Source organism: Emydura macquarii, unplaced genomic scaffold (genome assembly GCF_026122565.2).
Source record: "Emydura macquarii macquarii isolate MOO-44397 ecotype Brisbane River unplaced genomic scaffold, CSIRO-AGI_Emac_v2 contig_3491, whole genome shotgun sequence".
NCBI classification, from domain to species: Eukaryota; Metazoa; Chordata; order Testudines; family Chelidae; genus Emydura; species Emydura macquarii.
Genome location: NW_027133628.1, coordinates 25932 through 50775, shown reverse-complemented (window position 1 = coordinate 50775; position 24844 = coordinate 25932). Strand labels below are relative to the sequence as shown.

Here is a 24844-nt window from a genome sequence, read left to right as displayed (position 1 = left end):
AACCCCTGGAGCTGCAGGGGGAACAGAGGGGCCCTGAGGGGCAGATGTGGGGCTGGGCAGGGGCAGAATTAACAGCCGGGCTGGGACAGGCAGATGTGGGGGTGGCCGGGACCCAGCATTAATTAATGAGGGTTTGGGGAGTTGGGAGAAGCTGGAAGCTCCGCAGCGGCAGGGAGGGTTTTGTACAATCTGTGGGGTTAGATCTCACTGGGGCTCCCAGCCAGAGCTCCTGCCGCAGGGCCACAGTCACCTTCCTCTGTGGCTGCAGGGTTGGCACCACAGTGATTGTCACACACACGTAGGGGTTGGGCAGGGAGAGTTCACAAATCACAGGATCACCCAGAATACAGTCTGTGTTGTTTTTTAAAAAAAACCTTTTGGAGGTTCAATTTCATGACTTTTGGTTCTGACTCATGACTTTTAACTTCTGGGGGAGTCTCTGGGGCTAGGGTGGGTTGAACCAGAGTGAGTAGAAGAAAGAAAAGGGAAAGATAAAGTAAAAAAAATAACCAGAGAGTGCTGGAGAAGGGTGTAAAATAGCTGTGAAAACAATGAGATGAAAACACTCTGAAGAGGGGAAAGAGCCAGAGGCAGCGACTGGGTGAAGGGAAGGGATAAACTCAGGTAGAGAATGAACATGAGGGGGAATGATCTGTGACAGGGACCAGAGGAGAGTGGAAGAGGGAGAAATAAATGGGGACGGGAAATAAGTACTAGAAAAATGGTGAGTAAAAGTGAACAGTGTGAAAGGAAAGGGAGTGTGACACTGGCTGGATTAAGGGGATCATTGATCATATTATTTAACATCAATATGTCAAAATTGCAATAATTCATATGAGATAGGCTACGTCAGGTACTGTTAGAAAGGTTATAATTTCCTAAGTAGGATGATATTGTTGATGTGCATGTGTCATATTTGTATTGGAAGTTATGGATATGGTTGATGTATCTGTATTTCAAATGTGTTTCTGGGCGACACCCCAGACAAGAGGGCTGCAGCACTAGCTGCTTAATGGCCCATTAGGGAAACTCACAAGGACAATGGGCCCAGGGAGAAACCTGATGAGTCACCAGGACTTACTCCTGTGACCCTGGACTCCAGCGTATTTCTGTAAAATTTCACAACAAGCAGCATGGCAAAGGCCAAGGGACATACAAGGTAGCTGCATCACATCCATTTTGTCTTCAATCAGTCTTTAATCTTCAGCCTTCACCTACCTCTGGATCAACTCATCTGCAACTGAAGCTGTAAATCAAGGACTGAGACCCATTCAGGTACTGGATGTACACCAGATGAACTATACAAACCTGCAACTCCATAATTCTACTGAAAACCTGATGTATATGGACTTTCATATCATTCGTATGTATCTAATTGCGTTAGTCATTTAACATTTCTTTATAGTTCATTTCTTTCCTTTTATAATTAACTTTTAGTTTTAGTTACTAAAGGATTGGCTGGCAGCGTGGTATTTTGGGTAAGATCCAAACTTATTTTGATCTGGTACTGTGGTTGACCCTTTGGGATCAGGAGAACCTTTTTGGTAAAAAGCATAGAGTTTTAAATAACCTATCTCTTTACTGGACTTAGTGGCTGATTGGGTGCCAGAGACTGAAATGCAATAAAGGGGGCTGTGTATATTTTGTTTTAGCTTCTTGATAATCTGTGTGGGAAATCAAAAACATTGTCTGTGGCTGGTTGGGAAGTCTGACTTCAGTGTCACACACCAGTGCTGGAAAAATCTGCTCTCCTTTTACACCATACTCTGACCTTGGCATTTTTAGATGGTCTAACCTAGGCACTGACGAGTCACAGGGAGAAGAAAAGGGACAGAAAGATTTATAAAACGCCACAGAAGGTGAGACTGTAACTCATTAGTTTCCTATATTACTTCCTTGGCTTCGTTACCATACTTCGTTGTCATTATAAAAAATGTTCCCCAAATCTGTGGGTCTCTTTTCCATTGCTCCTTTTCACTCTGATGGTGATTGACAGTAAATAAACCATGAAGGACAATTCTGATTTGTTCTGTTTGAATTTTCTAGTTGCAATTGTTGGGGGCAGGATTGTGGGATTCACTCCCCTACAGCATCAACAGGGATGATACCAGCATGTCTGTACGATAAGATGTTGGGTTTTACTGTGATATGTTGCTATCCAGTCTGTGCTCTGTCTCTTGTGCTGTGTATAGCCATGTCAATCAGGAATTGCTCAGCTGTGCTCCGTGGAGAGATGACTGAATACGTGGTGCTGATTCTCCTCTTTGTTCCCAGAGTCACTGAATTTATTCAAAGGTGGCTAAAGAGATATGAAATATGTTCTTCACATTTCTTCTGCCCATCAGCAATTGCTGCAGTGTCCATGGCGGTGTTTATGGGATGGGACCTGTTCTCAGAGTCTCTGGAGGTTTGTCTACACTAGGATGCAGGTTTCTCTCTCTCATTGTACAATCTATGTGTAGACAAGGCAAGTGGTGGTTTCACCTCAGTGTAACTGGTGAAGAAGAATTCTGTGGGTTGGAGGGTGTTGGAGAGGTTAGGGGTCACTTTGATTAGCTACCCTGAGGTGAAAGTCTCACTTTCCTCATCTCCACTAGGACTGTACAATGAGATCACCGCCTCAAAAAACCTTTCACCTAGGGTGGACATGAGCTAAAAGATGGGGTGTAAAGGGAGATTCCCCACTTTTTCCAGGGCTGTGACTTGGTCTTCTGTGAGCTTCTAATTGAAATGACTGGGTGTAGGATCCATGCAGGGGCTTAGGCGTTGCAACGCTGAGCATCACCGCACCTAATTTTTAGGTTCCTAGAACATCACAAGAACAATCCTGTGACCCACAGAGCCTGATGTAGGCGCCTAGTCTCCTTGTACAATGGATGGAGTCCAGCAGATGCCTTAAAATGCAATCCACAAGAACCAGCATGCTAAGTGGGGAGCCATCTAAACTAGTCACTGGGAGATACTAACAACAGGGTGTGTCCTAAGCCCGGCCCCTCTCTCAAAGGTAAGTGCCTAAGGCTGTGTCTACACTATAGTTTGTCAGCATAATTTATGTTGCTCAGTGGTGTGAATAATCCCCCCGCTCCCCCATGTGACATAAGTTACACCGAAATAAGCACCGCTGTGTGCTGCGCTGATGTAGCTGCTGCTGCTCATGGAGGTGTTTTTATTAGGCCAACAGGAAAGCTCTCTCCCTTCGGCATTGAACGTCTTTTCCTGACGCACTGCAGTGGCCCAGTTGCATTGGTACAGCTCTGCTGCTGCAGCACTGGATGTGTAGACATGCCCTAAATCTGGGGGGCTACTCTGCATATCAATCCATCGCTGGAGGCGTTCCATGAGAATGAGTTTGGCACCTGCTGTACTACCCACAGCTTGTAGGTGGGGGTTGTTTCAGTATTCCTAGCCACTTTATAGCTTTTAGCCCACTGGTAGCACACTTGCCTGAGATGTGGGAGACCCAGGTTCAATGTCCCACTCTTTGCCCAAGGGGAAGAAAGGAATTGAACTGGGGTTACTCATTTTCTAGGTGGCTGCTCCAACCACTGAGCTATGGCATAGTTGAATGGTTCAGTCTCTCCTGTCCTCATTCACCTTGAGCATGAGACCCGGACCAGCTCACAACCACCCAAAGTTGTTGGCCCAATCCTGTTTTCATGAAAGAACAGAGCCACAAACACCAGCCCCTCCCACCCCCCGCCCCCTCCTTCCTACCAAAAGGCACTTCAGCCTGACACATTGTAACTTAAATCAAAAGTTAAAACCTCAGCTAACTCTTATTGTTTTACCCTTTGAAATGTTCACTTACTTTCTTTTAGTCTATCTGTTTTAAGACCATTTTATCTGTTAATTTTACTCACTTTCTATATATATTTGTAAAATCCCTATTTTAAGTATAAGAAGCCATACTGTGAAATGTAATATAAACGCTTTCGATTGTAGAAGAGACTGTCAAAAATGAAATAAGCTTTGCTTTAAAAATAATATGTGAATTCTTCAGCTAGGAGTTGGCACTGAGTGATTGGAGTGTGAATGTCTGAGCAATTGAGGTGGGTGTAGACAGGGAGAGTGATTGAACAATTGGTCTGAGTGAGGGATGTTGAAACAGACAAAGAAAACACCAGCCTCACCTCAAACCTCTGAGGGAAGAAGAAAGGAGTGAAGATAATCAAGTTGGCTGAAGAGGAATCCACCCTGATAACTTTGGAGGCAGCCCATTTCAAAGGACAAAATCTGATCAGGCTTGCAACAATGTGGGTGATTAAGGATCACACCAAAAATGCAGATGAAGCATGACAGTTTAAAAACCCATAGACTTACATGGGGTCTTTTCCTTATAAAATGGGACAGAAAGATGAAGGCTGGAGGTTCAGGTCTACATCATCACACCAGCGAGGAGAACCAATGCGCATCGGTAGAACCTTGCTCCTCACCCTTGTGCTACGGTCACCTGGCCAGTGACTACCATGAGCACCAAGAGGCTGGTAACTATAACATCTGTGAGACCCCTATGTCTGTTTGTCTGTCTCCCTGTCTGTGTATGCCTGTCTGTGTGTATGAGTGTGAATGACAGTACCAATTCAAACATATGTCAACCAAGTATATTTTATTAAAAGAAATCACTGTAATTATAGTATTGATACAATGTTAATAGTGTTTTCCTAGTGTTTACATTATTGATACCTTTTCACTAAGTAAAGAACAATATGGATGTTATTACAGTGTTGATACTTTTCTTTTTCTTGATACTATTGACCAAATTTTGTATTCACAATAAAAGTGGCTTGTTGCCTTATCCCCTGAAAAAGATCCTGTGACATTTGTTATTTGAATAACATTAATTGGTGGAGAATGCAAAGGAGGAAACGGTAAGCATATCATGTTTATTGTGAATACTGGGGGTGCACACCCAACGAAACTCTATCTCAACAGTGCAGGAGCCTGTGTGCATGCCTGTTGAAGAGCCTCAGATAGGGCTTGGTATCTATCTATTCCAGCAGTGCAGGAGCCTGTGTGTATGCCTGTTGGAAAGCCTGGAACAGGGCTTAGTAGCTGTCCCAAACCAAAGGACATTAGAAATCCACTGTGCATTAACAAAGTACTTTTGCCAGTCCCCTGGGATAAGAAACTGGTTGCTAGTAACCAGAGAATTGACAAAAATCCAAAAATATGTTTAAGAAAAAACAAACCAGAAGCCCATCTGCAGGGAAGGAATTTAAAATCCTGACCTCTCTGCCATTTATAAAAGAGGAGACTCCCTTCTCCTCTGCTTTGCAAAAATTTGGTCTCAATCCGTGGACAAGACAAGCATTAGCAGACGTCCACACAATTTCCAGTTTAGAAGATAAATTGGCCCAGTACCTGGTGGTATATAACCCGTCCAGCCCAAGCAAAAGGAAATCTGAGGTACACCACTTTGTGAAAGAAATTCACCCTAAAACTTTAAAAGGTAGAGCCATTACAAACCTGGCCTGCAAAAACACAGGAAAATATGAGGGTAATTTGTCTGTTTTGCCTGCAATCAGAAAGGAGATTTGTAAAAGAAAGGAGTATTTTAAGCAATAATCTTCTGCCCCTCCCCCCAAAGGGGGTAGAAAAGTGTTCTTTTTATCTTTCAGAACTGCAGGAAAATCTGGTGCCAGTGAAACAACTAAAGAACAAAACCATGGATCTACTGTTGCAAAAAGACTGTGTTTTGTGTTGTGTTGTTTTGTCTTGTTACTAACATTGTGTATGGTATTGGGTTTTTTAAAAAAAAATCAGGGAATGTACTGCATGAAGCAGAAAAGAATCAAGAAGCACTGTGACTATCTACAAAAACATCCTCTATCAGGTAGGAAAGAGGAGAAATAAAGGGCAATCAAGATCAACGAATTTGGAAGGAAAAGGGGTCCTGAAAATAGATGTGTTTGTAATATTATAGTGATTAGGGGATGTAATTTTGAATTTCAAGTGCCTGAACTTAGATATAACCAGTTAAAAGTGATGTATACTTTTTATTCTGCTGTGGAACCTGTACTACTTGGAATGAATTTGACTGTTTTACAAAAGTGCTTGTACATCCTAATTTGTAGAACCAGCTGCACGGCCAAACAGGAAGGGCGCAGAGACATGGTTATTGTGCCTCAGAATGTCAAAATAGGTATTTGCAAGAACTGCCCACCAGCAATCTATGAAGGTTGAATTATGGAAGGTAAACCCCTTACCAAAATTGGCCACAGGATCCTTTTGGTTACCCTGGGTTATAAGTCAGTGGGCCAGGAGAGAGGGAAAACTATTGGATACAAGGGAGTGTAGTGCGTGGAACCCCCAACAATGGGTCTGCCTATCCATACCTCCCTCTGTAGAACCATGCAGCAGAACTACCACAGTGGGAACATGTATTTGGGATGAATTAGAAAATACCACTAGAGTTCTATACAACGGACAATGTGTTTGTATATCATTGTGGGAGGAGGTATTCTGGGAAGATGGGAGTACTAGCAACCCCCCTGTGAGACTCCTATGTGTGTTTGTCTGTCTCTGTCTGTGTATGCCTGGCAGTGTGTGAGTGTGAATGAAAGTACCAATTGAAACGTGTCTCTGTAATTGTAGTATTGATACAATGTTAATACTTTTTTCCTAGTGTTACATTATTAATACTATTTCACTATGGTAAAGAAGGATATTGATGTTGTTACAGTGTTGATACTTTTCTTTTCTTTGATACTATTTACCAATTTTCTGTGTTCGCAATAAACGTGGCTTGTTGCCTCATCCCCTAAAAAGATCCTGTGATGTTTGTTATTGGGGTAACACAAAGAACATTTAATGTATTTTGCACTCCATGTCCACTTCTCTATGTTAATCATGATAATATTCATCAACACTACACAGAGTTCATAACATAATCATCTCTAAGTTTAAGGGGTGGTTCACCCTTATTAGTTCTCTGGGATCTTCTTAAGACTGGTGGTTCATCACCCATATTCCCTATGCTCCTGTCCTCGGGTAACAGTGGGTCAGTTTGAGGGGTCTGGCCATTTTTGTTGTGGTTTGGGGTTGCCCCACTCTGTTCCCCTCAGTATTCGATTTGTGGGACTAGCACCATCCCCCCATTGGTTTCAGTCTCCTCAGGGCATGCCAGCCTACGTCTTCTATGGGCCCTAATCGGACTAAGGGTGCAATGTTTTAGCTGGTCCCTATGTACTACTCTCTCAAGGCCTCCTCGTTCAGGCCAGATAGTGTAAACTGGCAACTCAAGTTTGTTCGAGCGACCATAATGTGGGGATTTGACTCCCTCTTGTCCTGTATTTTATTATGTCGCCAGCATCTATGGTTACGAACTGGTACACAGTCACCAGGCCTTATGAGAGCCCTGCTGGACAGGAGATCATATGTCCTTTTGTTACTTTGGGTTGTGTCTTTAGTTGTACTGAGAGCAACTTTGCAGGTTGTCTTTAGCCTGCCATGGACATCTCTGACCCAGTCATCAAAATCGGTCACCTCATCTTTAGAAGAGAAAACTTCTTGGTGCTTCTCTGGCAACACCCTCAAGTTAGCCACCTGGGCAGGAATCAGCCCCTGAGGCTGTGCTTGGGCTGGAAGTGGCAGTCTCCCACCACACCTTCCTTGTGTTATGGGGAAGTTCATTGACCCTGGCTTCCGGATCTATCACCGGGGACAGACTGTAAGACGCTCCACTGGGGTACAAACAAAGGGCAATGTATTGTGGTGACAAACAATACATTCAAAACCACTGAAGGTAAGAATACACACAATGGGGATAAACCCCAGGTCCCACAACCAGTAACACAACCCCTGGATCCCCAACGTCTCTGATATTTACGGTTGGTCTTCACTCCTCCCCAGGAGTGCTGGTCACGACCTGGTCTCCATCTGCTTTGGCTCCAGGTCTGCAGTCGGTGGCTTCTTGTCCTCGGTCTATGACTCCCGCGCAAACCAATCGTGTCCCTCCCACTCTGCCATTCGGATGCACAGCCCCATCTGTGGTAGCGAGTGCCTTAAATCCGCTTGGTTCACTTTTCCCCCAGCCAATCACTGGCCAGCATCATTTCCCGCTCTTTTGGGGTGTGCAGGCGGCACTCTGTTGTGCACACAGCACGCTAGTTTAGTGCACACGGCACTGAACCCCAGGCTTCCCGCCCTTCTGCTCCGTATCCGGGCAGACTTACCTTTACTGGCGTCCTGCCAACAATCCTGGCCTGATCCCAAGCATGTCTGACTTCATCTTGGATCTGCCATCCAATATGGAGTCTGGCCTGGTCCGCTCCCTTGCCTTAACTGGGGACTCTCGGAACCTATTTACAAACATATAATCATTCCCCAACATCCTACAGAACCAAAAGTCATGATAGTAGACAGCACAAGAGACAGAGCACAGGCTGGATAGCAACAAATCACAGTAACACCCCAGCTCCCATCATAGGCACATGCCAGTGTAGTCCCTGCTGGCGTTGGGGGTGACACAACCAAGTACCGAAGCAAATCCCACAGCTCTGCCTCCCAACAATTGCAGCTGGAAAATTAAAATTAAAAAAGAACAAACCAGAATTGTCTTTCATGCTTTATTTATCCAAATACACAAATACCCAGCATGGTGAAAAGGAGTTGAGAAGCAGCTTCAATAACCATAACAACCATAACAATGATGACATTAAAATGGCAACAAAGTCAAAGGCAATTTATGAGTGACAGTCTCATCTTCAGGATGTTTTTATAAATCTCTCTGTCATTTTTACTCACCATTTTTTCTAGCCCACATTTCCCATCCTGTTAATTTCTCTGTGTCTCTTCCACTCGCCTCCGGTCCCTGTCACAGATCATTCCCGCTCATGTTCTCCATTCTCTCCCTGAGTTTATCCCTTCCCCACTCGCTGCCTCTGGCTGCTTCCCCTCATCAGAATGTTTTCCTCTCATTATTTTCATAGCTATTTTCCACCCTTTCTTTAGGATTCTCTGGTTATTTTGTTTTACTTTATCTTTTCCTCTTGTTTCCTCTGTTCGCTCTGATTCAACCCCTCCCTGGCCTCAGTGACTCTCCGTGTTGCCAAACACAGAAGTTAAAAATCATGAATTAAAACCAAAAGTTGTGAAATGGAACCTCTAAAACATGAGGTTTCAAAACAATACAGAGTTGTATTCTGTATTCTGGGTGATCCTGTGATTTGTGAACTCTCCCTGCCCATCCCCTGCGTGTGTGTGACAATTCCTGTGGTGCCAGCCCTGCAGCGACAGAGGAAGGTGACTGTGGCCCTGCGGCAGGAGCTCTGGCTGGGAGCCCCAGTGAGATCTAACCCCACAGATTGTACAAACCCTCCCTGCCGCTGCGGAGCTTCCAGCTTCTCCCAACCCCCCAAACCTCATTAATTAATGCTGGGTCCAGCCACCCCCACGTCTGCCTGTCCCCAGCCAGGCTGTTAATTCTGCCCCTGCCCAGCCCCACATCTGCCCCTCAGGGCCCCTCTGCTCCCCCTGCAGCTCCAGGGGTTCTTCACCCTCCTCCCCCTCCCATCCCTGGTGCTGCAGGGAGGGGGAAGGAGCTTCCTGGGATCATAGAGATGAGGGACCAGGGGGCTGGTTAGATGGGAGTCCTACAGGGTCATAGGATATGTGAGGCTAGAGAGGCTGATTTCAGTGTCCCCAGTGGGATATTCCACACGTCTCAGGGACACAGTCTGAGCTGGGATCCTGGCCCTACCCAGAGCCAGGGGCGGATTCTCCCGCCAGGGACAGAGGCTGGCACGAAAGTGAAGATCGGGGCCTGGTCACTAGCATAGAAAAATGTCACCTGTCCCCGGTCACAGTCCAGATACACCCGGATCCTGCAGGGGACCCGGTGCAGGGGCAGGCAGGTTGCAGGGGAGGTGAGAGCCCAGAACTGATCCCCGCACCGCTCCACAGCCCAGATCCCCCCCTTAGGGCTAAGGCTGATCCATCCCTTCCTCCTCACAGACTCTCTGGCCACCCCCACAGCCCAGCATGGCCCATCCCCCACCTCCACCTCCCAGCAATGTCTCCCTGAGGTGAATCCCTCACAGCCCAGCACACAGGACACAGTGTCAAATCTCTCAGGGTTGTTGGGCAGATCCTGCCATCTGTCTGCCCTTCTCACATTTTTTCCATCCTCAGACAGGACCAGCCAGGGATGAGCCGTGTCTGGATCCAGAGTCACATTCGCTGGGGAGAGAGAATCAGAGCGTTAGGGGCAGAGCTCAGCCCTGGGGGAGGCTGGGACCATTTCTCACACAACCCAGCTCTGGCTGGGACACGCCTGGATCCCAGGGAGCTGCCTCTGTCCTGCGCACCTGAGGCTGAGCAGAGCTGTCACTGCAGTTCCTGTAATGGGACCCAGCCACTTCCTTTGTTTCTCATTTGTTTGCTGAAGCTTCAGCTCCCTTCTCCCCCCGCTGGGGCTGCTCCATTCCCAGCAGCAGAGACACAGCAAGGAAGGGGTCAGAAGCTTTTAGTGAGGAGGGAGCAGAGGAGGCAGGTACCAGCTGTAAATCCTTGAGGCAGTTGCCTCCCCTAATGCAGCCTCCAGTCCCAGGCCAGGGAACAGAGAGGAAGATGCAGCAGTGGGACAGAGCCAGATAAGAGCAGAGAGCAGGAGGTGGCATTGGGTGGGGTAGCATTTCATGTGTTTAATTTTAGGGCTGTGTCTGTCATGGCAGGTGTTGGGTTGGTTTTAACTTTATCTATAAATTCATGAAAATGTTTTAAGTGGAATTTTCTCATAAATTAAAAATAACTCCACCTGCAATCTCACCCTGTGTGTGTGCTCCTCGAGATTCCCCTACTTTTCTCTCCAGTTCAGATGGCAGAGTGTCTGGAGGGGGAAAGGAGAAAAGAGATGAGATTTCCATCAGATTTATAACGACGTTCCCACTCTTAACTGACCCAGCTTGGTTTAATTCTGACAGAGAAAGAGACGGAGGGACAGAGACATGCCCAGGTTTTTAATAGAAATATAAACTAAGCTGAAACCTTGTTTTCCTCTTTCATTCAGGCATCCCACAGCAGTGGAATCAACAGCCATTAGGTCTCACAACCACCCTAGGAGATACAATCTGTAAAACAAATGTACTTTCCCCTCATTATCCCTTCCCACTCTCCAGACCTCAGCTGGTTTGTCTCAATCACCTCTTGCATTTTATCAGACCCTAGACCCAGATCCTGTAAAGATGTTAGCATGAATAGAACTTTCCTCACTTTAGTCCCTTTGTCATTACTGGGATGTTAAGAGTTTGCAGGGTCGGGGCTCTTCATTGTAAGCCCCTTAGGTCTATTTACCCAGCATCTCTGCAGAGCTCAGCACAACGGGGCCCTCGTCCTCCCTAGACTGAAATACACATAATAACAACTGATTTTATAAGTGTGGAGATTCGAGCTGGGAGAGCGTTGACTCAATGGCCAAATTCACCCTGAACTGGCAAAGGGATGGAGGGGGCAGTTTGTGACTCCCCTAGTCAGTGGCTGCAGAGGCTCATGCAGACCTTGGAATAGGCTAGGGAAGTGCTAATATCCAGACAGAGCAGCACCCGTGTTTCTGTGACGCCCAAGGGCTTTCCAAGTTCTGTAGTTGGGAGAGAAACTGAGAGACCCAAAACTAGGCCATTTTGCTACAGTTGGGCCTCAGTGTTGTGACCTTTATAAGTCAGGAATTAATGTGAGACGTCCTGACACCTGGGCCCTTGTTACACTTGATCAATTCCTCTACTTTCCACCTTTTATTCAATAGACATGTCATCTAATTATGAACCAACTGGCCAGAGCCCGTCCCCTCCCAAGTTTCAGAGGCTCGTCCCAATTTCCCCTCCTAGATCCTTCTCAGCACCTTTGAATGTCCTCAGAGTCTCCATTAGCACAATAGTTTTCTGGGAGAAATCACTGAGTCTCTTTTCTTGTTCAAGAGAAATCTGCACCGGCTGCTGGAACTTCCCCTTCTCACACCTGAAGAGAAAACTTCACATTCTTATATTTCCTTCAGTGACACAGGATAATTTGTTGTTGGTGAAAGCTGCTGCTCTAATGGGCTGGAGCTAGAATTCCTCTGCTTCTCCCAGCTTCAGAGCAGGTGCAGCACAGGCTGTGGCAGTGAAACCTTCCCTCTGAAGGTCCCATTAAAATTGTTCAACTCTGGCCTGGAGAGACCAGCTCTGGGATAAAAGGGGAGCTTTTTTCACTCCATGTCTCCATGCTGAGATGAACAGGAGATTCCCATGTTACATCTTACGGAAACCTGTTCACTAGGAACTAGGCCAGTGGTTCTCAACCTGTGGCCTGCGGGCTGCTTGCAGCCCAATCGGCACAGAGCTGCAGTCCATGTGACATCCTCAGGGCCATACAGGTAGTGAATATATCGTGCGGTTGCAGCCCACATTACAAACAGAGAGCTGAACATGTGGCCCACGATAGGCTGAGAGCCACTGAACTAGACTGATACACCAACACCCCCTCCCCAGCTCATTGCACACAGTTCTCCAAACAATCCTGCGCTGGGAAAGACTCTTGATCACTGCTGCCCTGGGCTGAATGGTAACCAGCGCCCAGCAGTGAAAGGCCCATATTCCAGCCCCACAATCCTGAGGCAGCCTGTCCCCAGGGTGTCTGACTTCTCTAGTAAAACTTTAGCTTCATCTTTCCCACTGAATCGATCATTCTGGAGTCTTCAGGATAAGGTTATCAAAGAGGTTTGTATCCAACATGTGACCTTCCCCACACATTTTGCTGTGTGACCCTGGGGAGCTGTGGTGCTAACATGGTTTCCAAGCTTTCTCCCAGCATTGTGAAGTGGGAGTGGGAGTGGGAAGGAGCCACGTACCTGCTCAAGGTGCTTCTGACATCCTAGAAGGGAAAGAGAGAAAATGAATCTCAGTCGCACCTGACACACACCGGGGATCCAAGGGAAGGCATATTGCAATATGAGGAAAAGAAGACCTGGCCCGGCCCGAGGACCATGATTTATTGAGCTAATGGGGCTTTTCCATCTCTAATATCACTGTCTTTGTGGCCCTGAAAAGAGCAATAGTCATTCACATATCAGAAACACACACACTGAGTTACACTGAGATCTCTGATTGTCATGTTTTAGGAGCTCTCCTGTCCCTGTGTTGGGATCTGGAGTATTGCTAACTCAGTCTTACTTGCAGGAATTCAGTTGCTGGCTTGTGACACTTCCCCTCCATCTCACTGATCAACTCACTGAGCTGGGAAATCTGCTCAGAGAGTTTGGTGATATTTTTATTTTGTATCTTCACAATCTCCTTGTCCAGTTTTTCCAGCTGGGCCAGCAGAAGTCGCTCTTGTTCCTCCAGGAACTGCCTCAGTTGCTGAAATTCAGACACAATTTTCTGCTTCTCCTTTTCTATCCGTTTCTGTAAAGCAATAGGGACATGAAGGTAGGCTGGGGTCGTTTTGTGGAGTCCTGAATGTGCAGGAGGGAAAACTTTTTTGCAACCCCGAAGATTTCTAACTCTTGAGTTTACCCGGTGGTGACCTGGGCAGGGATTCTCTCGCACCTTTTTCATTTCTCCCCAGTATCTCTGACAAGGGAGGTGTCCATGTCTGACATGCTTAGGACACTGTGTTATCAATGGCATCTGGGAACGGTGATCCTGAGCAGTAGGAGGCAGGACTCAGCATTACACGGACAGAAGTTGCAGGGGGGAAAAAGAATCAAATAATTGAACAGCTCAAGAAACGACACAGACAGAGGGAAAGCCACAAGGGCTAGAAATTAACTGACATGAAAGCTTCAACACTGCATATGAATCTAACACAGAAAATCTATGATCATGGAGAAACATATCCTCACTCATCAAGGCCACAGAAGAATCTGCCTACAAACAGACCTCTCACCCCAAATCTCCACAGGTCAATAACAACAGACACCTACCAGATACTCCTGGCTTTTCTCCTCTCCAGTCACTTTAAATCCCAGGAGCTTTTCTCTCTCTTCCTTCCGAGTCTTCAAATGGGCTTGAATTTTTTCCTGTAGAAACAGAGATGATTTAGGAGGTTTCATTTTGAGGGCTGAGAGGGGTGTGTAGGGGATGTTTGTCCACCCAAACCCAAGGTGACTTTTGGTCCTAATTGACTTATGACATCATGGCCACCAAGGAAATGCAAACTAACAACGGAGACTCGGAATGTGTCATATTCCAACTTGTTTCCAATTCAGGTTCAGTCTTTTTATTAATTAGAGGGAGACCTTACTTATCTAAGCTTGACTGGTCTGTATTAATTCATTACTAGTGCAGCACATAGTAGAAATCTGGAGTGACATGGGGGTGAATCAATTAATGGTTTTCAGAAGATTAAAGGAACAAAGTGATTCAAATCCCATGGCTCGAAATATGTGTTGGGATTCTCCAAGGAACCCAACTCTCAAATGAGGTTCAGCCCTGAAGTCCTGGGGATTGCACTGGTTGTACAGAACTGGTCTAAGCACTAAGGCGAATCGAACTCCATTAGACGTGCTGTTGTGTGTTAAGAAGGGTTGGGGTTTGCCCTGGTGCTGTCCTGAATGCTTTCAGGACAAATGCCTCTGGGTAGGTACCTACAGTCCCACTGCCTGGTAAAGATCCCAGAAGCAGTGGTTTCTGGGAGATTTCAAAAGACTGCATGGTGAGACTAATGTAACCACTTTGTCCGGTCCTTGCCAACACGCACAATAAAATAGTCAGACAGGTCAGCACCACCCAGGGGTTAGTTTTGCTGCAATCCGGTCTAATCCCAATGGTATTTGGCATGGACCTGCGCTGTCCCTTTTATGTGTGGACTCAAGGTGCATGGGGTTCATGCAGCGTTTAGCACAATCACCTCCTGTAGTGCTGGCCAGCATCTCCCTGCTGGGTCTGGGACCTTTATCAAAGGTCTTTCCATTCTAATAGCTGCCCCTCAGCACTGCTCAGTGGTGCTGCAGGGGTGGTAGCAACTGGTCTGGGCATTGGGATACCTGGGTTTTATCCGCAGCTCTGCTACTCACATGCTGGGTGACGTTGGAGAAGTTCCTTTGCCTTGGTTTCCCCTCCCACCCTGTCTGTGTTGTCTACTTAGTCTGCAGATTGCTCAGCGAAGGGATTGCCTCTCACTGTGTTTTGTGCAGTGCCCAGATCTGATGCAAATAATAATAATACACTGTATGGTAGAAATCAGTAATAACAAGTGCTGTAACTTCCTCTTCTCCAATCTGAAGATAACACTCTCACACAGAGGGGCCTGCAGCTGTTGTGATTTAAGCCTCACTGATCATTCAGCAGTTTGTGTTCCAGAAAAAGTTCCCTTCTTTCACCTGTGGAAGCTGGTTTTGAAAAGGATTCAGCTTCTCAGAGGAAAGTTTCCCACACCAGGTACTTTTAAAGACTTTATTGTTATTATTATTATTTGCCTTTCTTGCTAGTCATTAAAACCCAAAGTTATTAGTGATTAAACTTCCCTACCTTATACTCCTGAGCAGCTTCCTCAATGGGAACCACCGTGTGAGTTCTGTGAGCCCGGGATCTGTCGCAAACCACACAGACGGGGGTTTGATCATCTTTACAGAACAGTTTTAGAGCCTCCAGGTGTTCTCCGCACAACTTCTCCCCTCCTGATCCCTTTGCTGCCTGGAAACTCAGCCTTTTGGCTATTTCTATAACATTTGCCAGCTGCCTGTTTGGCCTGAGGTTTCTCTGTTGCACAGTTTCTCTGCACTGGGGGCAGGAGACACCCGTGTCCAATCCCTCCCAGCACTGGCTGATGCAGGCTCGGCAGAAATTGTGCCCACACTCCAGAGTGACAGGTTCTCTGAAATACTCCAGACAGATGGGACAAGTAGCTTCCTCCTGGAGACTTTCCACGGGGTTCTCCATCGCCATGGCTGACTCTGGACAGTGTAGCTGGGCTAGTTTCACTTTCCTGAACTCACAAATATGCCCCGCCTACAGCAGCAACTGGGTGTTTCCTCTCAACTGACTCACACTGTGACTGTTTGCTCAGCTGGAGGCAGCTCACTGGTAACACTGCAGGGCTGGAGGCTTTGTAAAAAATGTACCACTAGGGCCCTTTTGCTGGTGTGGGGCGTCACCCAGAGGAACTGCGAAGTTAGAATCATTTCAACCCTTCTGATGTGGGCAGATGAATCTTCTCTTAAAGAAACAGTCACATTCCAGCTAAAATAGAAGTGTCAGTGCCAGCAGATGAAAATATTCATAAGAACGGCCATACTTGGTCAGACCAATGGTCCATCTAGTCCAGTATCTGTCTTCCGACAGTGGCTAATGCCAGGTGCTTCAGAGGGAATGAACAGAACAGTCAATCATCATGTGATCCATCACCTGTTACCCATTCCCAGCTTCTGGTAAGCAGCAATCCCTGCCTGTCCTGGCTCATAGCCACTGACAGGGCCCAAGCACAATTTTTTGGGGCTCACTACAAACTTGTAACACGGGCCGCCTCCCACACACATAGCGCAATCCCTCATCCCATACATACAATCTCATGAGCCACGAACAAAGTTTGAATTCTGAAATAGGGGTTGCAGCTTGGGCCGGGCCCTGGTAAAGTGTACCCTTTTCCCCCCTATGTGGGGACCCTGGCCATTGATACCCAAGATCACAATACTTATCATTCATAAAACCACACCTCCCAACCCCAGAAAGCAGAGAATTATTAGACACATTCTTCCCCAGTTGACGAGGTAATTGAAAGACCGCACAAGGTCATTTCAGGTGGAACTGGGAAGAGAATCCAGGTCTCCAATATGGAAAGCCCAGGCACTAGCCACTCACTTTTACTACCTTTGGGGATGAATACATAAAATAATACAACCTGGTTATCTGTCACCACCCACCACTGCGCAATGGAGCCAGGAAGAGAACATGAGAGTCATGCTCTCTAATATTCTAATCTGTCTAGTAAGCGTTTGTGCCTGCTGGCAAAGTATGTGACGAGTCCCCCTCTGGCGTTTGGCCTCAGAAACAATTCTCTGTTCCCTGTCATGGATCATTCAACCTCAGGTTCCCAGATCCCTCCCCTGAGTTTATCCCTTCCTCTCTTGCTGCCCGCCCAGAAGCATTTCCCTTCTCAGGACGGTTTTGTTTTCACTCCTTATTTGACTTTCCCTCCACTTTCTCCAGGCTTCTCTCTTTACACTGGTTTTACTGGATGTTTTCCTCTTCTATTCTTTCATGTCGTCTCTCCCTTCTGGTTAAACCTGCCCTGCACTTGCCTCCCCGACCTTCATCCAGCTGGCATCACCCAACCCCCTACCTCCTTCCCACTACAGCTTCCTTTCCTTCATGGCCTGAAGGTCACACTCTCCAGTCCCAGGGTCCCCCTCTCCCAGGACCCTGCTGGTGCAGAGCCTCCAATTTCTCCCCAAAGCCCCATTAATTAATGCTGGGTCCCAGCCACCCCCACATCTGTCTGTCCCCAGCCCGACTGTTAATTCTGCCCCTGCCCAGCCCCACATCTGCCCCTCAGGGTCCCTCTGCTCCCCCTGCAACTGCAGGGATTCTTCTCCCCCCACCCCATCCCTGGTGCTGCAGGGAGGGTGGTGGGAGCAGCTTCCAGGGGTCAGACAGACAAGCCAGGGGGCTGGTTCCATGGTAGTCCTCCAGCATCTTAGAGACTTGGATGACTGTGGCTAGAGCAGACCAAATTTTTAAGGCTGTTCCCTCATCCTCCATCTTAGTGACACTGCCTGACCTCCAGGATGCCCAGAGTCCTCCTGGACCATAGAGGACAGCGACAAACAGGCTGAACAACCCCCTGGAGTAGAGAGACTGGCTTCTCCACTTTGATCACTTCCTGCTCTCTATGGTTTGACAGTCGCCAGAGACCCCCATTGAGCCAGCAGGATCATAGAGATTGTATGGTAGAGAGTCTGCAGGAAGACAGGAGTTCTCCAGGGTGAGAGATACTAGGGATGTGTGAGGTCAGAGACACCGATTTCAGGGTCCCCAGCGGGATATTCCCTCCCCCTCCCCTGGTGTCTCAGGGATACAGTCTGAGCTGGGATCCCATTCACACCCGGAGCCAGGGGCGGATTTTCCCGCCAGGGACAGAGGCCGGCGGGAAAGTGAAGATCGGGGCCTGGTCACCAGCATCGAAAAATGTCACCAGCCCCCGGTCACAGTCCAGACACACCCGGATCCTGCTGGGGACCCGGCGCAGGGGCAGGGGGGTCTCAGGGGAGGTGAAAGCCTGGAACTGCCCCCACACCACTCCACAGCCCAGATCCCCCACTGAGGGTTAAAGCTGATCCCTCCTTTCCTCCTCACAGACTCTCTGGCCACCCCCACAGCCCAGAATAGCTCATCCCCCACCTCCACCTCCCAGCAATGTCTCCCCAAGGTGAATTCCTCACAGCCCAGCACACAGTACGTAGAGTCAAATCTCTCAGGGTTCTTGGACAGATCCTGCCATGTGTCTGCCCATCTCCCACTTTTCCCATCCTCAGACAGGATGAGTTCGGGATGAGCCGTGCCTGGATCCAGAGTCACATTCACTGGGGGGAGAGAGAATCAGAACATTAGGGGCAGAACTCAGGCCTGGGTGAGGCTGGGACCATTTCTCACATTCCCCAGCTGCCCTGTTCTGGCTGGGACACTCCTGGATCCCAAGGAGCTGCCCTTGTGTTGGGCATCTGAGGCTAAGCAGAGCTGTCACTGCAGTTAAGAGCCACTGAAGACCAGAGAGCAAGAGGTGGCATTGGGTGAGGTAGCCCCACCATAGGCTAGAGAGAAAGGAGAAACTGCTAGCATCACAGGGAAGCATCTCCCCAATCCAGGAAGCAGCGAGCAGCTCTAAAGTCAGAGCCCCGCGCAGAGGAAAGGGAGGATGTTGGAGAAGAGCAAGGGGGAGACCCCCCTGCACCGGGGTAAAGGAGAGGGATGTGTCAGCCCTCCGGGGAGAGAGCTCTGTTCAGGTGCTTCTCAGTGCAAGTGTTTTTGTTCATCAGCTTGGGCATGAACGCAGCATTGAGATTGGCATTAGAAGTGTTTGTGTGACATCAGCTGGGGATCTCCTCACTGTTACTGTGTTATTTTTAGGGGTGTCTGTCATGGTCGCTGTTGGTTTGGTTGGTAACTTTAGGAACAATCTCATGAAGATGTTTTCACTGGAATTTTCTCATAATTCAAAGACAATCTCCACCTGCAAACTCATCCTGTGTGAATGATCCTAGGGATTCCCCTCTTTTTGTCTCCAGCACAGACGGCAGAGTGTCTGGAGGGGGAAAGAATAAAAGAGAGGAGATTTCAGGCTTTCACGTTTATTACAGCATTCACCCTCTTAACTCATAGAGCTTTGTTTTCATCATGACAGAGAAAGAGACAGAGAGGCCCAGAGACACTCTTAGGGATTTAATAGAAAATAATCTGAAACCTTCTGTTTCCTCTCTCATTCAGGCATCTCTCCCCAATGGAATCAACAGCCATGAAGCCTCCCAACCATCCCAGGACAGACTATCTGTAAGTGAGATTTATATTTCCCTTATCAGTCCCTCCCTTCCGACTCTATTTGGTTTGTCTCATTTAGTTACTGCCTTTGTCGTAACCTCAACTAGATCATGGAAAGGCTTTGGCACAAAAATAACTTTGGTCTTTTGAAATTAATCCTGGCTCTAACTGTAGCTTTGGGTTTGTTTGCTCAGCTTTCTCTACAGAGCAGCACGATGGGGCCCTTGTCCTACATAAGCAGAAATGTCAATAATAATAAAATCATTTTATCAATGTGGAATTAGAGGCAGGGGGAAGTTTGGCTCAATGGGCCAGATTCACCCTGTACTGGCAGAAGGAGAGAGGGGAGGCAATTTGTGACTCTGCTGTTCAGTGGCTGCAGGGGCCGGTGCAGACCTTGGCACAGGCTGAGGAAGTTCTGAAGCCAGCCAGAGTTGTGTCCCTTCTATAATGGCCCCCGTGTTTCTTTGCCAGCGTGCAGAGTGTCAGAGGCCCAGCTTTACACTGCCCACGTCCCTCTATCCCTCGTCCACCCCCTCCCTCTTCCACCCTGCCCTTCCCAACCCCCTCCATTCCCAGACCTCTCAGGAACACTCCTAGTGCCTGCAGCTGTTGTGCAGGAGGCATCAAAGGCTGCTGTGCTGGAGGGATTCCTCACGCTGTGGGAGGGGCTTTCTCCTTCTCCACAGCTCATTTGGCCCAGACTAGCTGCCAGATGGGACCAGAGCACAGTGATGGATGGGGTTCAGCTTCAATGAATGACCTTTGATTTAGGGTCTAGATTTTGAGTGTTGAGCTTTAGGCACCTGGGGCCTGGTTCTCAGTGGGGTTGGTCACCTGCAACTCCCATTGACTCCCCCTACAGCTGTGCGAAGCAGCTCTGGAGCACATGCCCTGCCGTTCTCTAGTTGGGAGAGAGAAATTCGGGTGCTCCAAATATGGTGGTTTTGCTAAATTTGGACCTTAATGTTATGACCTTTGGTCAGCCATGAATTGTTGTGAGACAACCTGACGCTTGGGCCCCTGCTACTCCTGCTCCATTTGTCTGCTTTCCACTATTTATTATATTTCGTATTGAAAATTGGTACAAGAGTCATTTCTTATGCCTAAATTTGGACACACGGATATTGTGGGTTTAAGCTGACTAAGGCTATGTCTTCACTGACAGCAGCAAATTCGCTGCCGTCAGATTGACTTCTCTGGATCGACTGAGCGGTCAGTGAAGACCCACTCAGTCAATCCAGAAATCGACGTATTAAGACCACCTCCTCAAGTGACGTAGCGCTGCGTCAACAGGAACGCAGTTCCTGTCGGCACAGTGCGGTGAAGACGGCATGTAGAACAGAAGCAGAGAAGTTGACGGGAGTTATGCAAGTTTTTTGTGTAGTTTGCGTAACTCCCATCAACTGCCGCCAAATCTCGGAGGTAAGTGAAGACAAGCCCTAACTCAGCTTTGGCCTGGCTAACCCTTTGCTTGACATAAGGGAAATGTTGCCTTAAGTGACCTTGTTATTAAGCAAAGTGTTCATAAGTTGCCATGTGGGACAAAGATGTTTTGTCCACACAATGTAGTTATAGACACAGAAACTCCAAAGGTACTGCCAAGGAGCAGTTAGCAAAGTCCAAAAACACCTCTGTGGAGCAAGGGCCAAAGTGACCTATCCATAATCAGTGGTAATAGACCAATCAGGAAAGAGAACAATAACATGAAAATAGCTTGGACAGCAAAAGCTCTGCCCAATAAAAAGTTCATTCATGTGTAGTGTATGAGTTATATCAGACACTTAATATTCATAATAGTCAATCCCCAGCACCTCTAGTTTGTCCTGCTCTGAGCAGGGGGTTGGACTCGATGATCTCTTGAGGTCCCTTCCAACTCTAATATTCTAATATTCTATGAAAAGAACGAATATATGTATAATGTGGATGTGTATAATATGGCAGACATTGTAAGGGGTTGTTGGAGCTTCAGAGGTGAAATCCACCGTGACCCGCCTATTCCTTAGGAACTGGCCAACATTTCTTTCTCTTTGAGATGGCTAGTAGCAAATATCCCTAGTGGCTGGTGATGGGACACTAGATGGGAAGGGCTCTGAGTTACAGAGAATTCTTTCTCACGTGTCTGGCTGTTGGGTCTTGCTGAAAAGCTCAGTGTCCAACTGATCACTGTATTTGGGGTCAGGAAGGAATTTTCCCCTGGCTCAGATTGGCAGAGAACCTGGGGCTTTATTTGCTTTCCTCTTCAGCATGGGACATGGGTCACTTGCAGATTTAAATGAGAGTAAATGGTGGATTCTTTGTAACTTGAAGTCTTTAAACCAGCGGTTCTCAACCTTTTTTTTTCCAAGTAACACTCGGGAAAAAAAGGGGGGGACTTTCGGCGGCGGTGGGGTTTCGCGGTGGCGGTGGGGGGGACTTTCCGCAGTGGCAGGGTTACATGGGGGGAACAATACCCTCCGCCGAAACCCTGCCGCCATTTGCCCCTTTTCGGCGGCAGGGTTTCGCGGGGGTGGGTGGGGGGAAGGGACTTTCGGCGGCGGCGGGGTTTTGCGGCGGCTGGGGGGGGGGACTTTCGGTGGCAGATTCGGCGGCATGGTACGGCTCGCGTACCACCCAGCCTTCTTCGAAGTACTACCGGTGGTACGTGTACCACCGGTTGAGAACCGCTGCTTTAAACCATGATTTGAGAACTTCAGTAACTCAGCACGAGGTTAGGGGTCTCTTACAGGAGTGGGTGGGCTACGTTTTATGACTTACAATGTGCAAGAGGTCAGCCTAGGTGATCATTATGGTCCCAAAGTGTATGAGTGATTTCTTACTTTAATAGTAACTGTAATTACAAGGCATGCTTTTGGTACAAATCAAGGTTTAATTAATATAGCTGAGTGTTTTTAATCTCAGCTGTGCAGCATTCTCACCCAGCAATTAAATAGAAGCATAATCTAATTATGAAGCAATTGTCACAGAGCCCTTCTCTTCTTACAGTGTCAGAGGCTCATCCCAATTTCCTCTCCTACATCCCTTCTCTGTACCTTTGAACTTTGTTGCAGTCTCCATTAGAGCAACAGTTTTCTGAGAGAAATCACGGAGTCCCTTTTCCAGTTCAGGAGAAATCTCCACTGGCTGCTGGATCTTCCCCTTCTCACACCTGGACAGAAACAATTTCACATGGTTATATGTCATTTAGTGTCTCATTATAAGTTCCTGCTCGAGAATTGCTGCTGTAATGGGCTGGAGTTACCATTCCTCTTTTTCTCCCAGCCTCAAAGAAGGTGCCACACAGGCCATGGAGGAGCAACCTTCCCCCAAAGGTCCCATTCATAGTCTTCAACTCTGGCCTGGAGAGACCAGCTCTGGGGATAAAAGGGAATAATTGAGTATCTCCAATGCCAGAGCCATCCCCAGGGTACAACATATCGGGGTGACGGCCCTGGGCCTCATGCTTTGGGGGGCCTGCCAGTGGCATACCACTGGGAGGGGGGCGGGAGGGAGCCATGCGCCTGGTCGCCAGCCTGGGTGGGGGAGCACTGGATGGGCCCTCGGAGGAGGAGCTGCCCCCTGCTGTTGCAGGAGGCCAGGGGCTGCCAGGCTTTACTGGCAGCCGTGCAGATCCCAGCCTGTTGGCGGCTGAGAGCTCCTGCTGTGGGGGGAGCAAGCTCCTTCCTGCCCCTCCGCCCTCGCACTTGGCGCAAGGAGGGAGCCCCGGGGACCCCAGCCAAGCAGGGACCAGGTAGCCAAAAGCGAGGCTCCGGGAAAGAGCCTGTCACACTTGCCTCTCTTCACGATTAAGTTGATCAGAGAGATCTGTAACCAAAATATGACCTCCCCACACATTTTGTCATAGAGCCCTGCGGACATGCTGTGTGCTGTTTCCCCAGTGGGAAACCTCATCTTCTTTTGGAGCCTGGGGTCTTTATGTCGGCATCTTTTCCTCCTAATGGCCACACTTTAACACTGCTCAGTGCTGCTGAGGGAGGAAGCATAGCCTAGTGGTTAGGGCACGGGACTGGGCCTTAGAATACCAGGTTTTTATACCAAGCTCTGCCACTGACATGCTGAGTGACCTTGGACAAGTCACTTCCCCTCACTGTGCCTCTGGTTCTCCTCCGACCCTTTGTCTCTTTTGTCTAGTTAGACTGTAAATGGCTCAGGGCAGGGATTGTCCCTCATTGTGTTTTGTGGTGGGCCAAACACCATCACAGTCAGATCTCAGTTGGGGTGTGCAGGGGCTGCTGGGGTGCAAATAACAATAATTAATATTGTGATACAATCAGTAATAACAACCACAGATTGTAACACCCCTTTCTCCAGTCTGAATGCAACACTCCCAGGTTGATTGCCCTGCAGCTCTTGTGATTTAAACCTCACTGATCATTTAGCAGCTTCCCGTCTGTAGAAAGTTCCTTAATTTCAATTGTGGAAACTGGGTTTGAAAAGGATTCAGTTTCTAAGAGAAAACTTTCCCACCTCAGACAAATTTAAAATCTTCACCTGTTGCCTTTCTTGGCAGGCTGGAGTATCATAAATTTGTGTAACACCTTGTATCCAAGGAAGGCTACACACAGCTGAATGATGCAGTTACACTTGTGCTGGGCAAGTTGTAATGACATTAACCTGTAATTAAAATCCAAAGGTATTACTGGACAGCAACTCTGTACCTTGTACTCCTGCGCAACTTCCTCTATGGGAACCACCATGTGAGTTCTGTGAGCCCGGGATCTGTCACAAACCACACAGATGGGGCTTTGATCCTCTTCACAGAACGGTTTCAGAGCCTCCTGGTGTTCCACACACATCTTCTCCCCTCCTGCTGCCTGGAAACTCAGCCTTTTGGCTATTTCTACCATGTTCGCCAGCTGCCTGTTTGGCCTGAGGTTTCTCTGTTGTATAATTTCTCTGCACTGGGGGCAGGAGACATCCGTGTCCGATCCCTCCCAGCAATGGCTGACGCAGGCTCGGCAGAAATTGTGGCCACACTCCAGAGTGACAGGTTGTCTGAAATACTCCAGACAGATGGGACAAGTAGCTTCCTCCTGGAGAATTTCCACGGGGTTCTCTGCAGCCATGGTTCCCGGGATGGGCAGTGTAATAGGGTTTCAATTTCTTGAGTTCACAATATGCCCCATTGGCTGAAACAATTTTATGTTTCCCTGTTTCCTGGTTGGAGTGGACTCACGCTGTTTGCTATGGGGAAGGAGCCCATCGTTAATTTCAGCCCTGGAGGCTTTTGTGAAAAATGTGCCACTAGGGCCTTGGTCCTGCCCCTTCTGCATGTGTGGAAGGTCAGTGGGGCTTCACAGAAACATCAGTGTGCACCAGTAATGCTGAGCCTGCAGAAGCAGGGGCTGTGTGTCTAAGGAGTGATGCTAAATTCACAACAAGCTAAAACCTTGGTGAAG

The 24844-nt window shown here is 47.9% G+C and overlaps 1 protein-coding gene and 1 pseudogene across 1 annotated transcript; both read right to left on the bottom strand.

Moving 5' to 3' along the window:
• Positions 1–8571: 8571 nt before the first annotated feature.
• LOC137144902 (zinc finger protein RFP-like) lies at positions 8572–24511 on the bottom strand. The gene is made up of 7 exons (XM_067535386.1): positions 24104–24511; positions 13898–13993; positions 13146–13376; positions 12824–12846; positions 11837–11952; positions 10769–10828; positions 8572–10179 (listed from the first exon to the last, which is right to left on the bottom strand). Exons 1-7 carry the CDS (start codon positions 24509–24511, stop codon positions 9665–9667), a joined length of 1449 nt encoding a protein of 482 aa, XP_067391487.1. The 3' UTR covers positions 8572–9664.
• LOC137144904 (E3 ubiquitin-protein ligase TRIM39-like) lies at positions 17980–22733 on the bottom strand (annotated as a pseudogene).
• Positions 24512–24844: the final 333 nt, after the last annotated feature.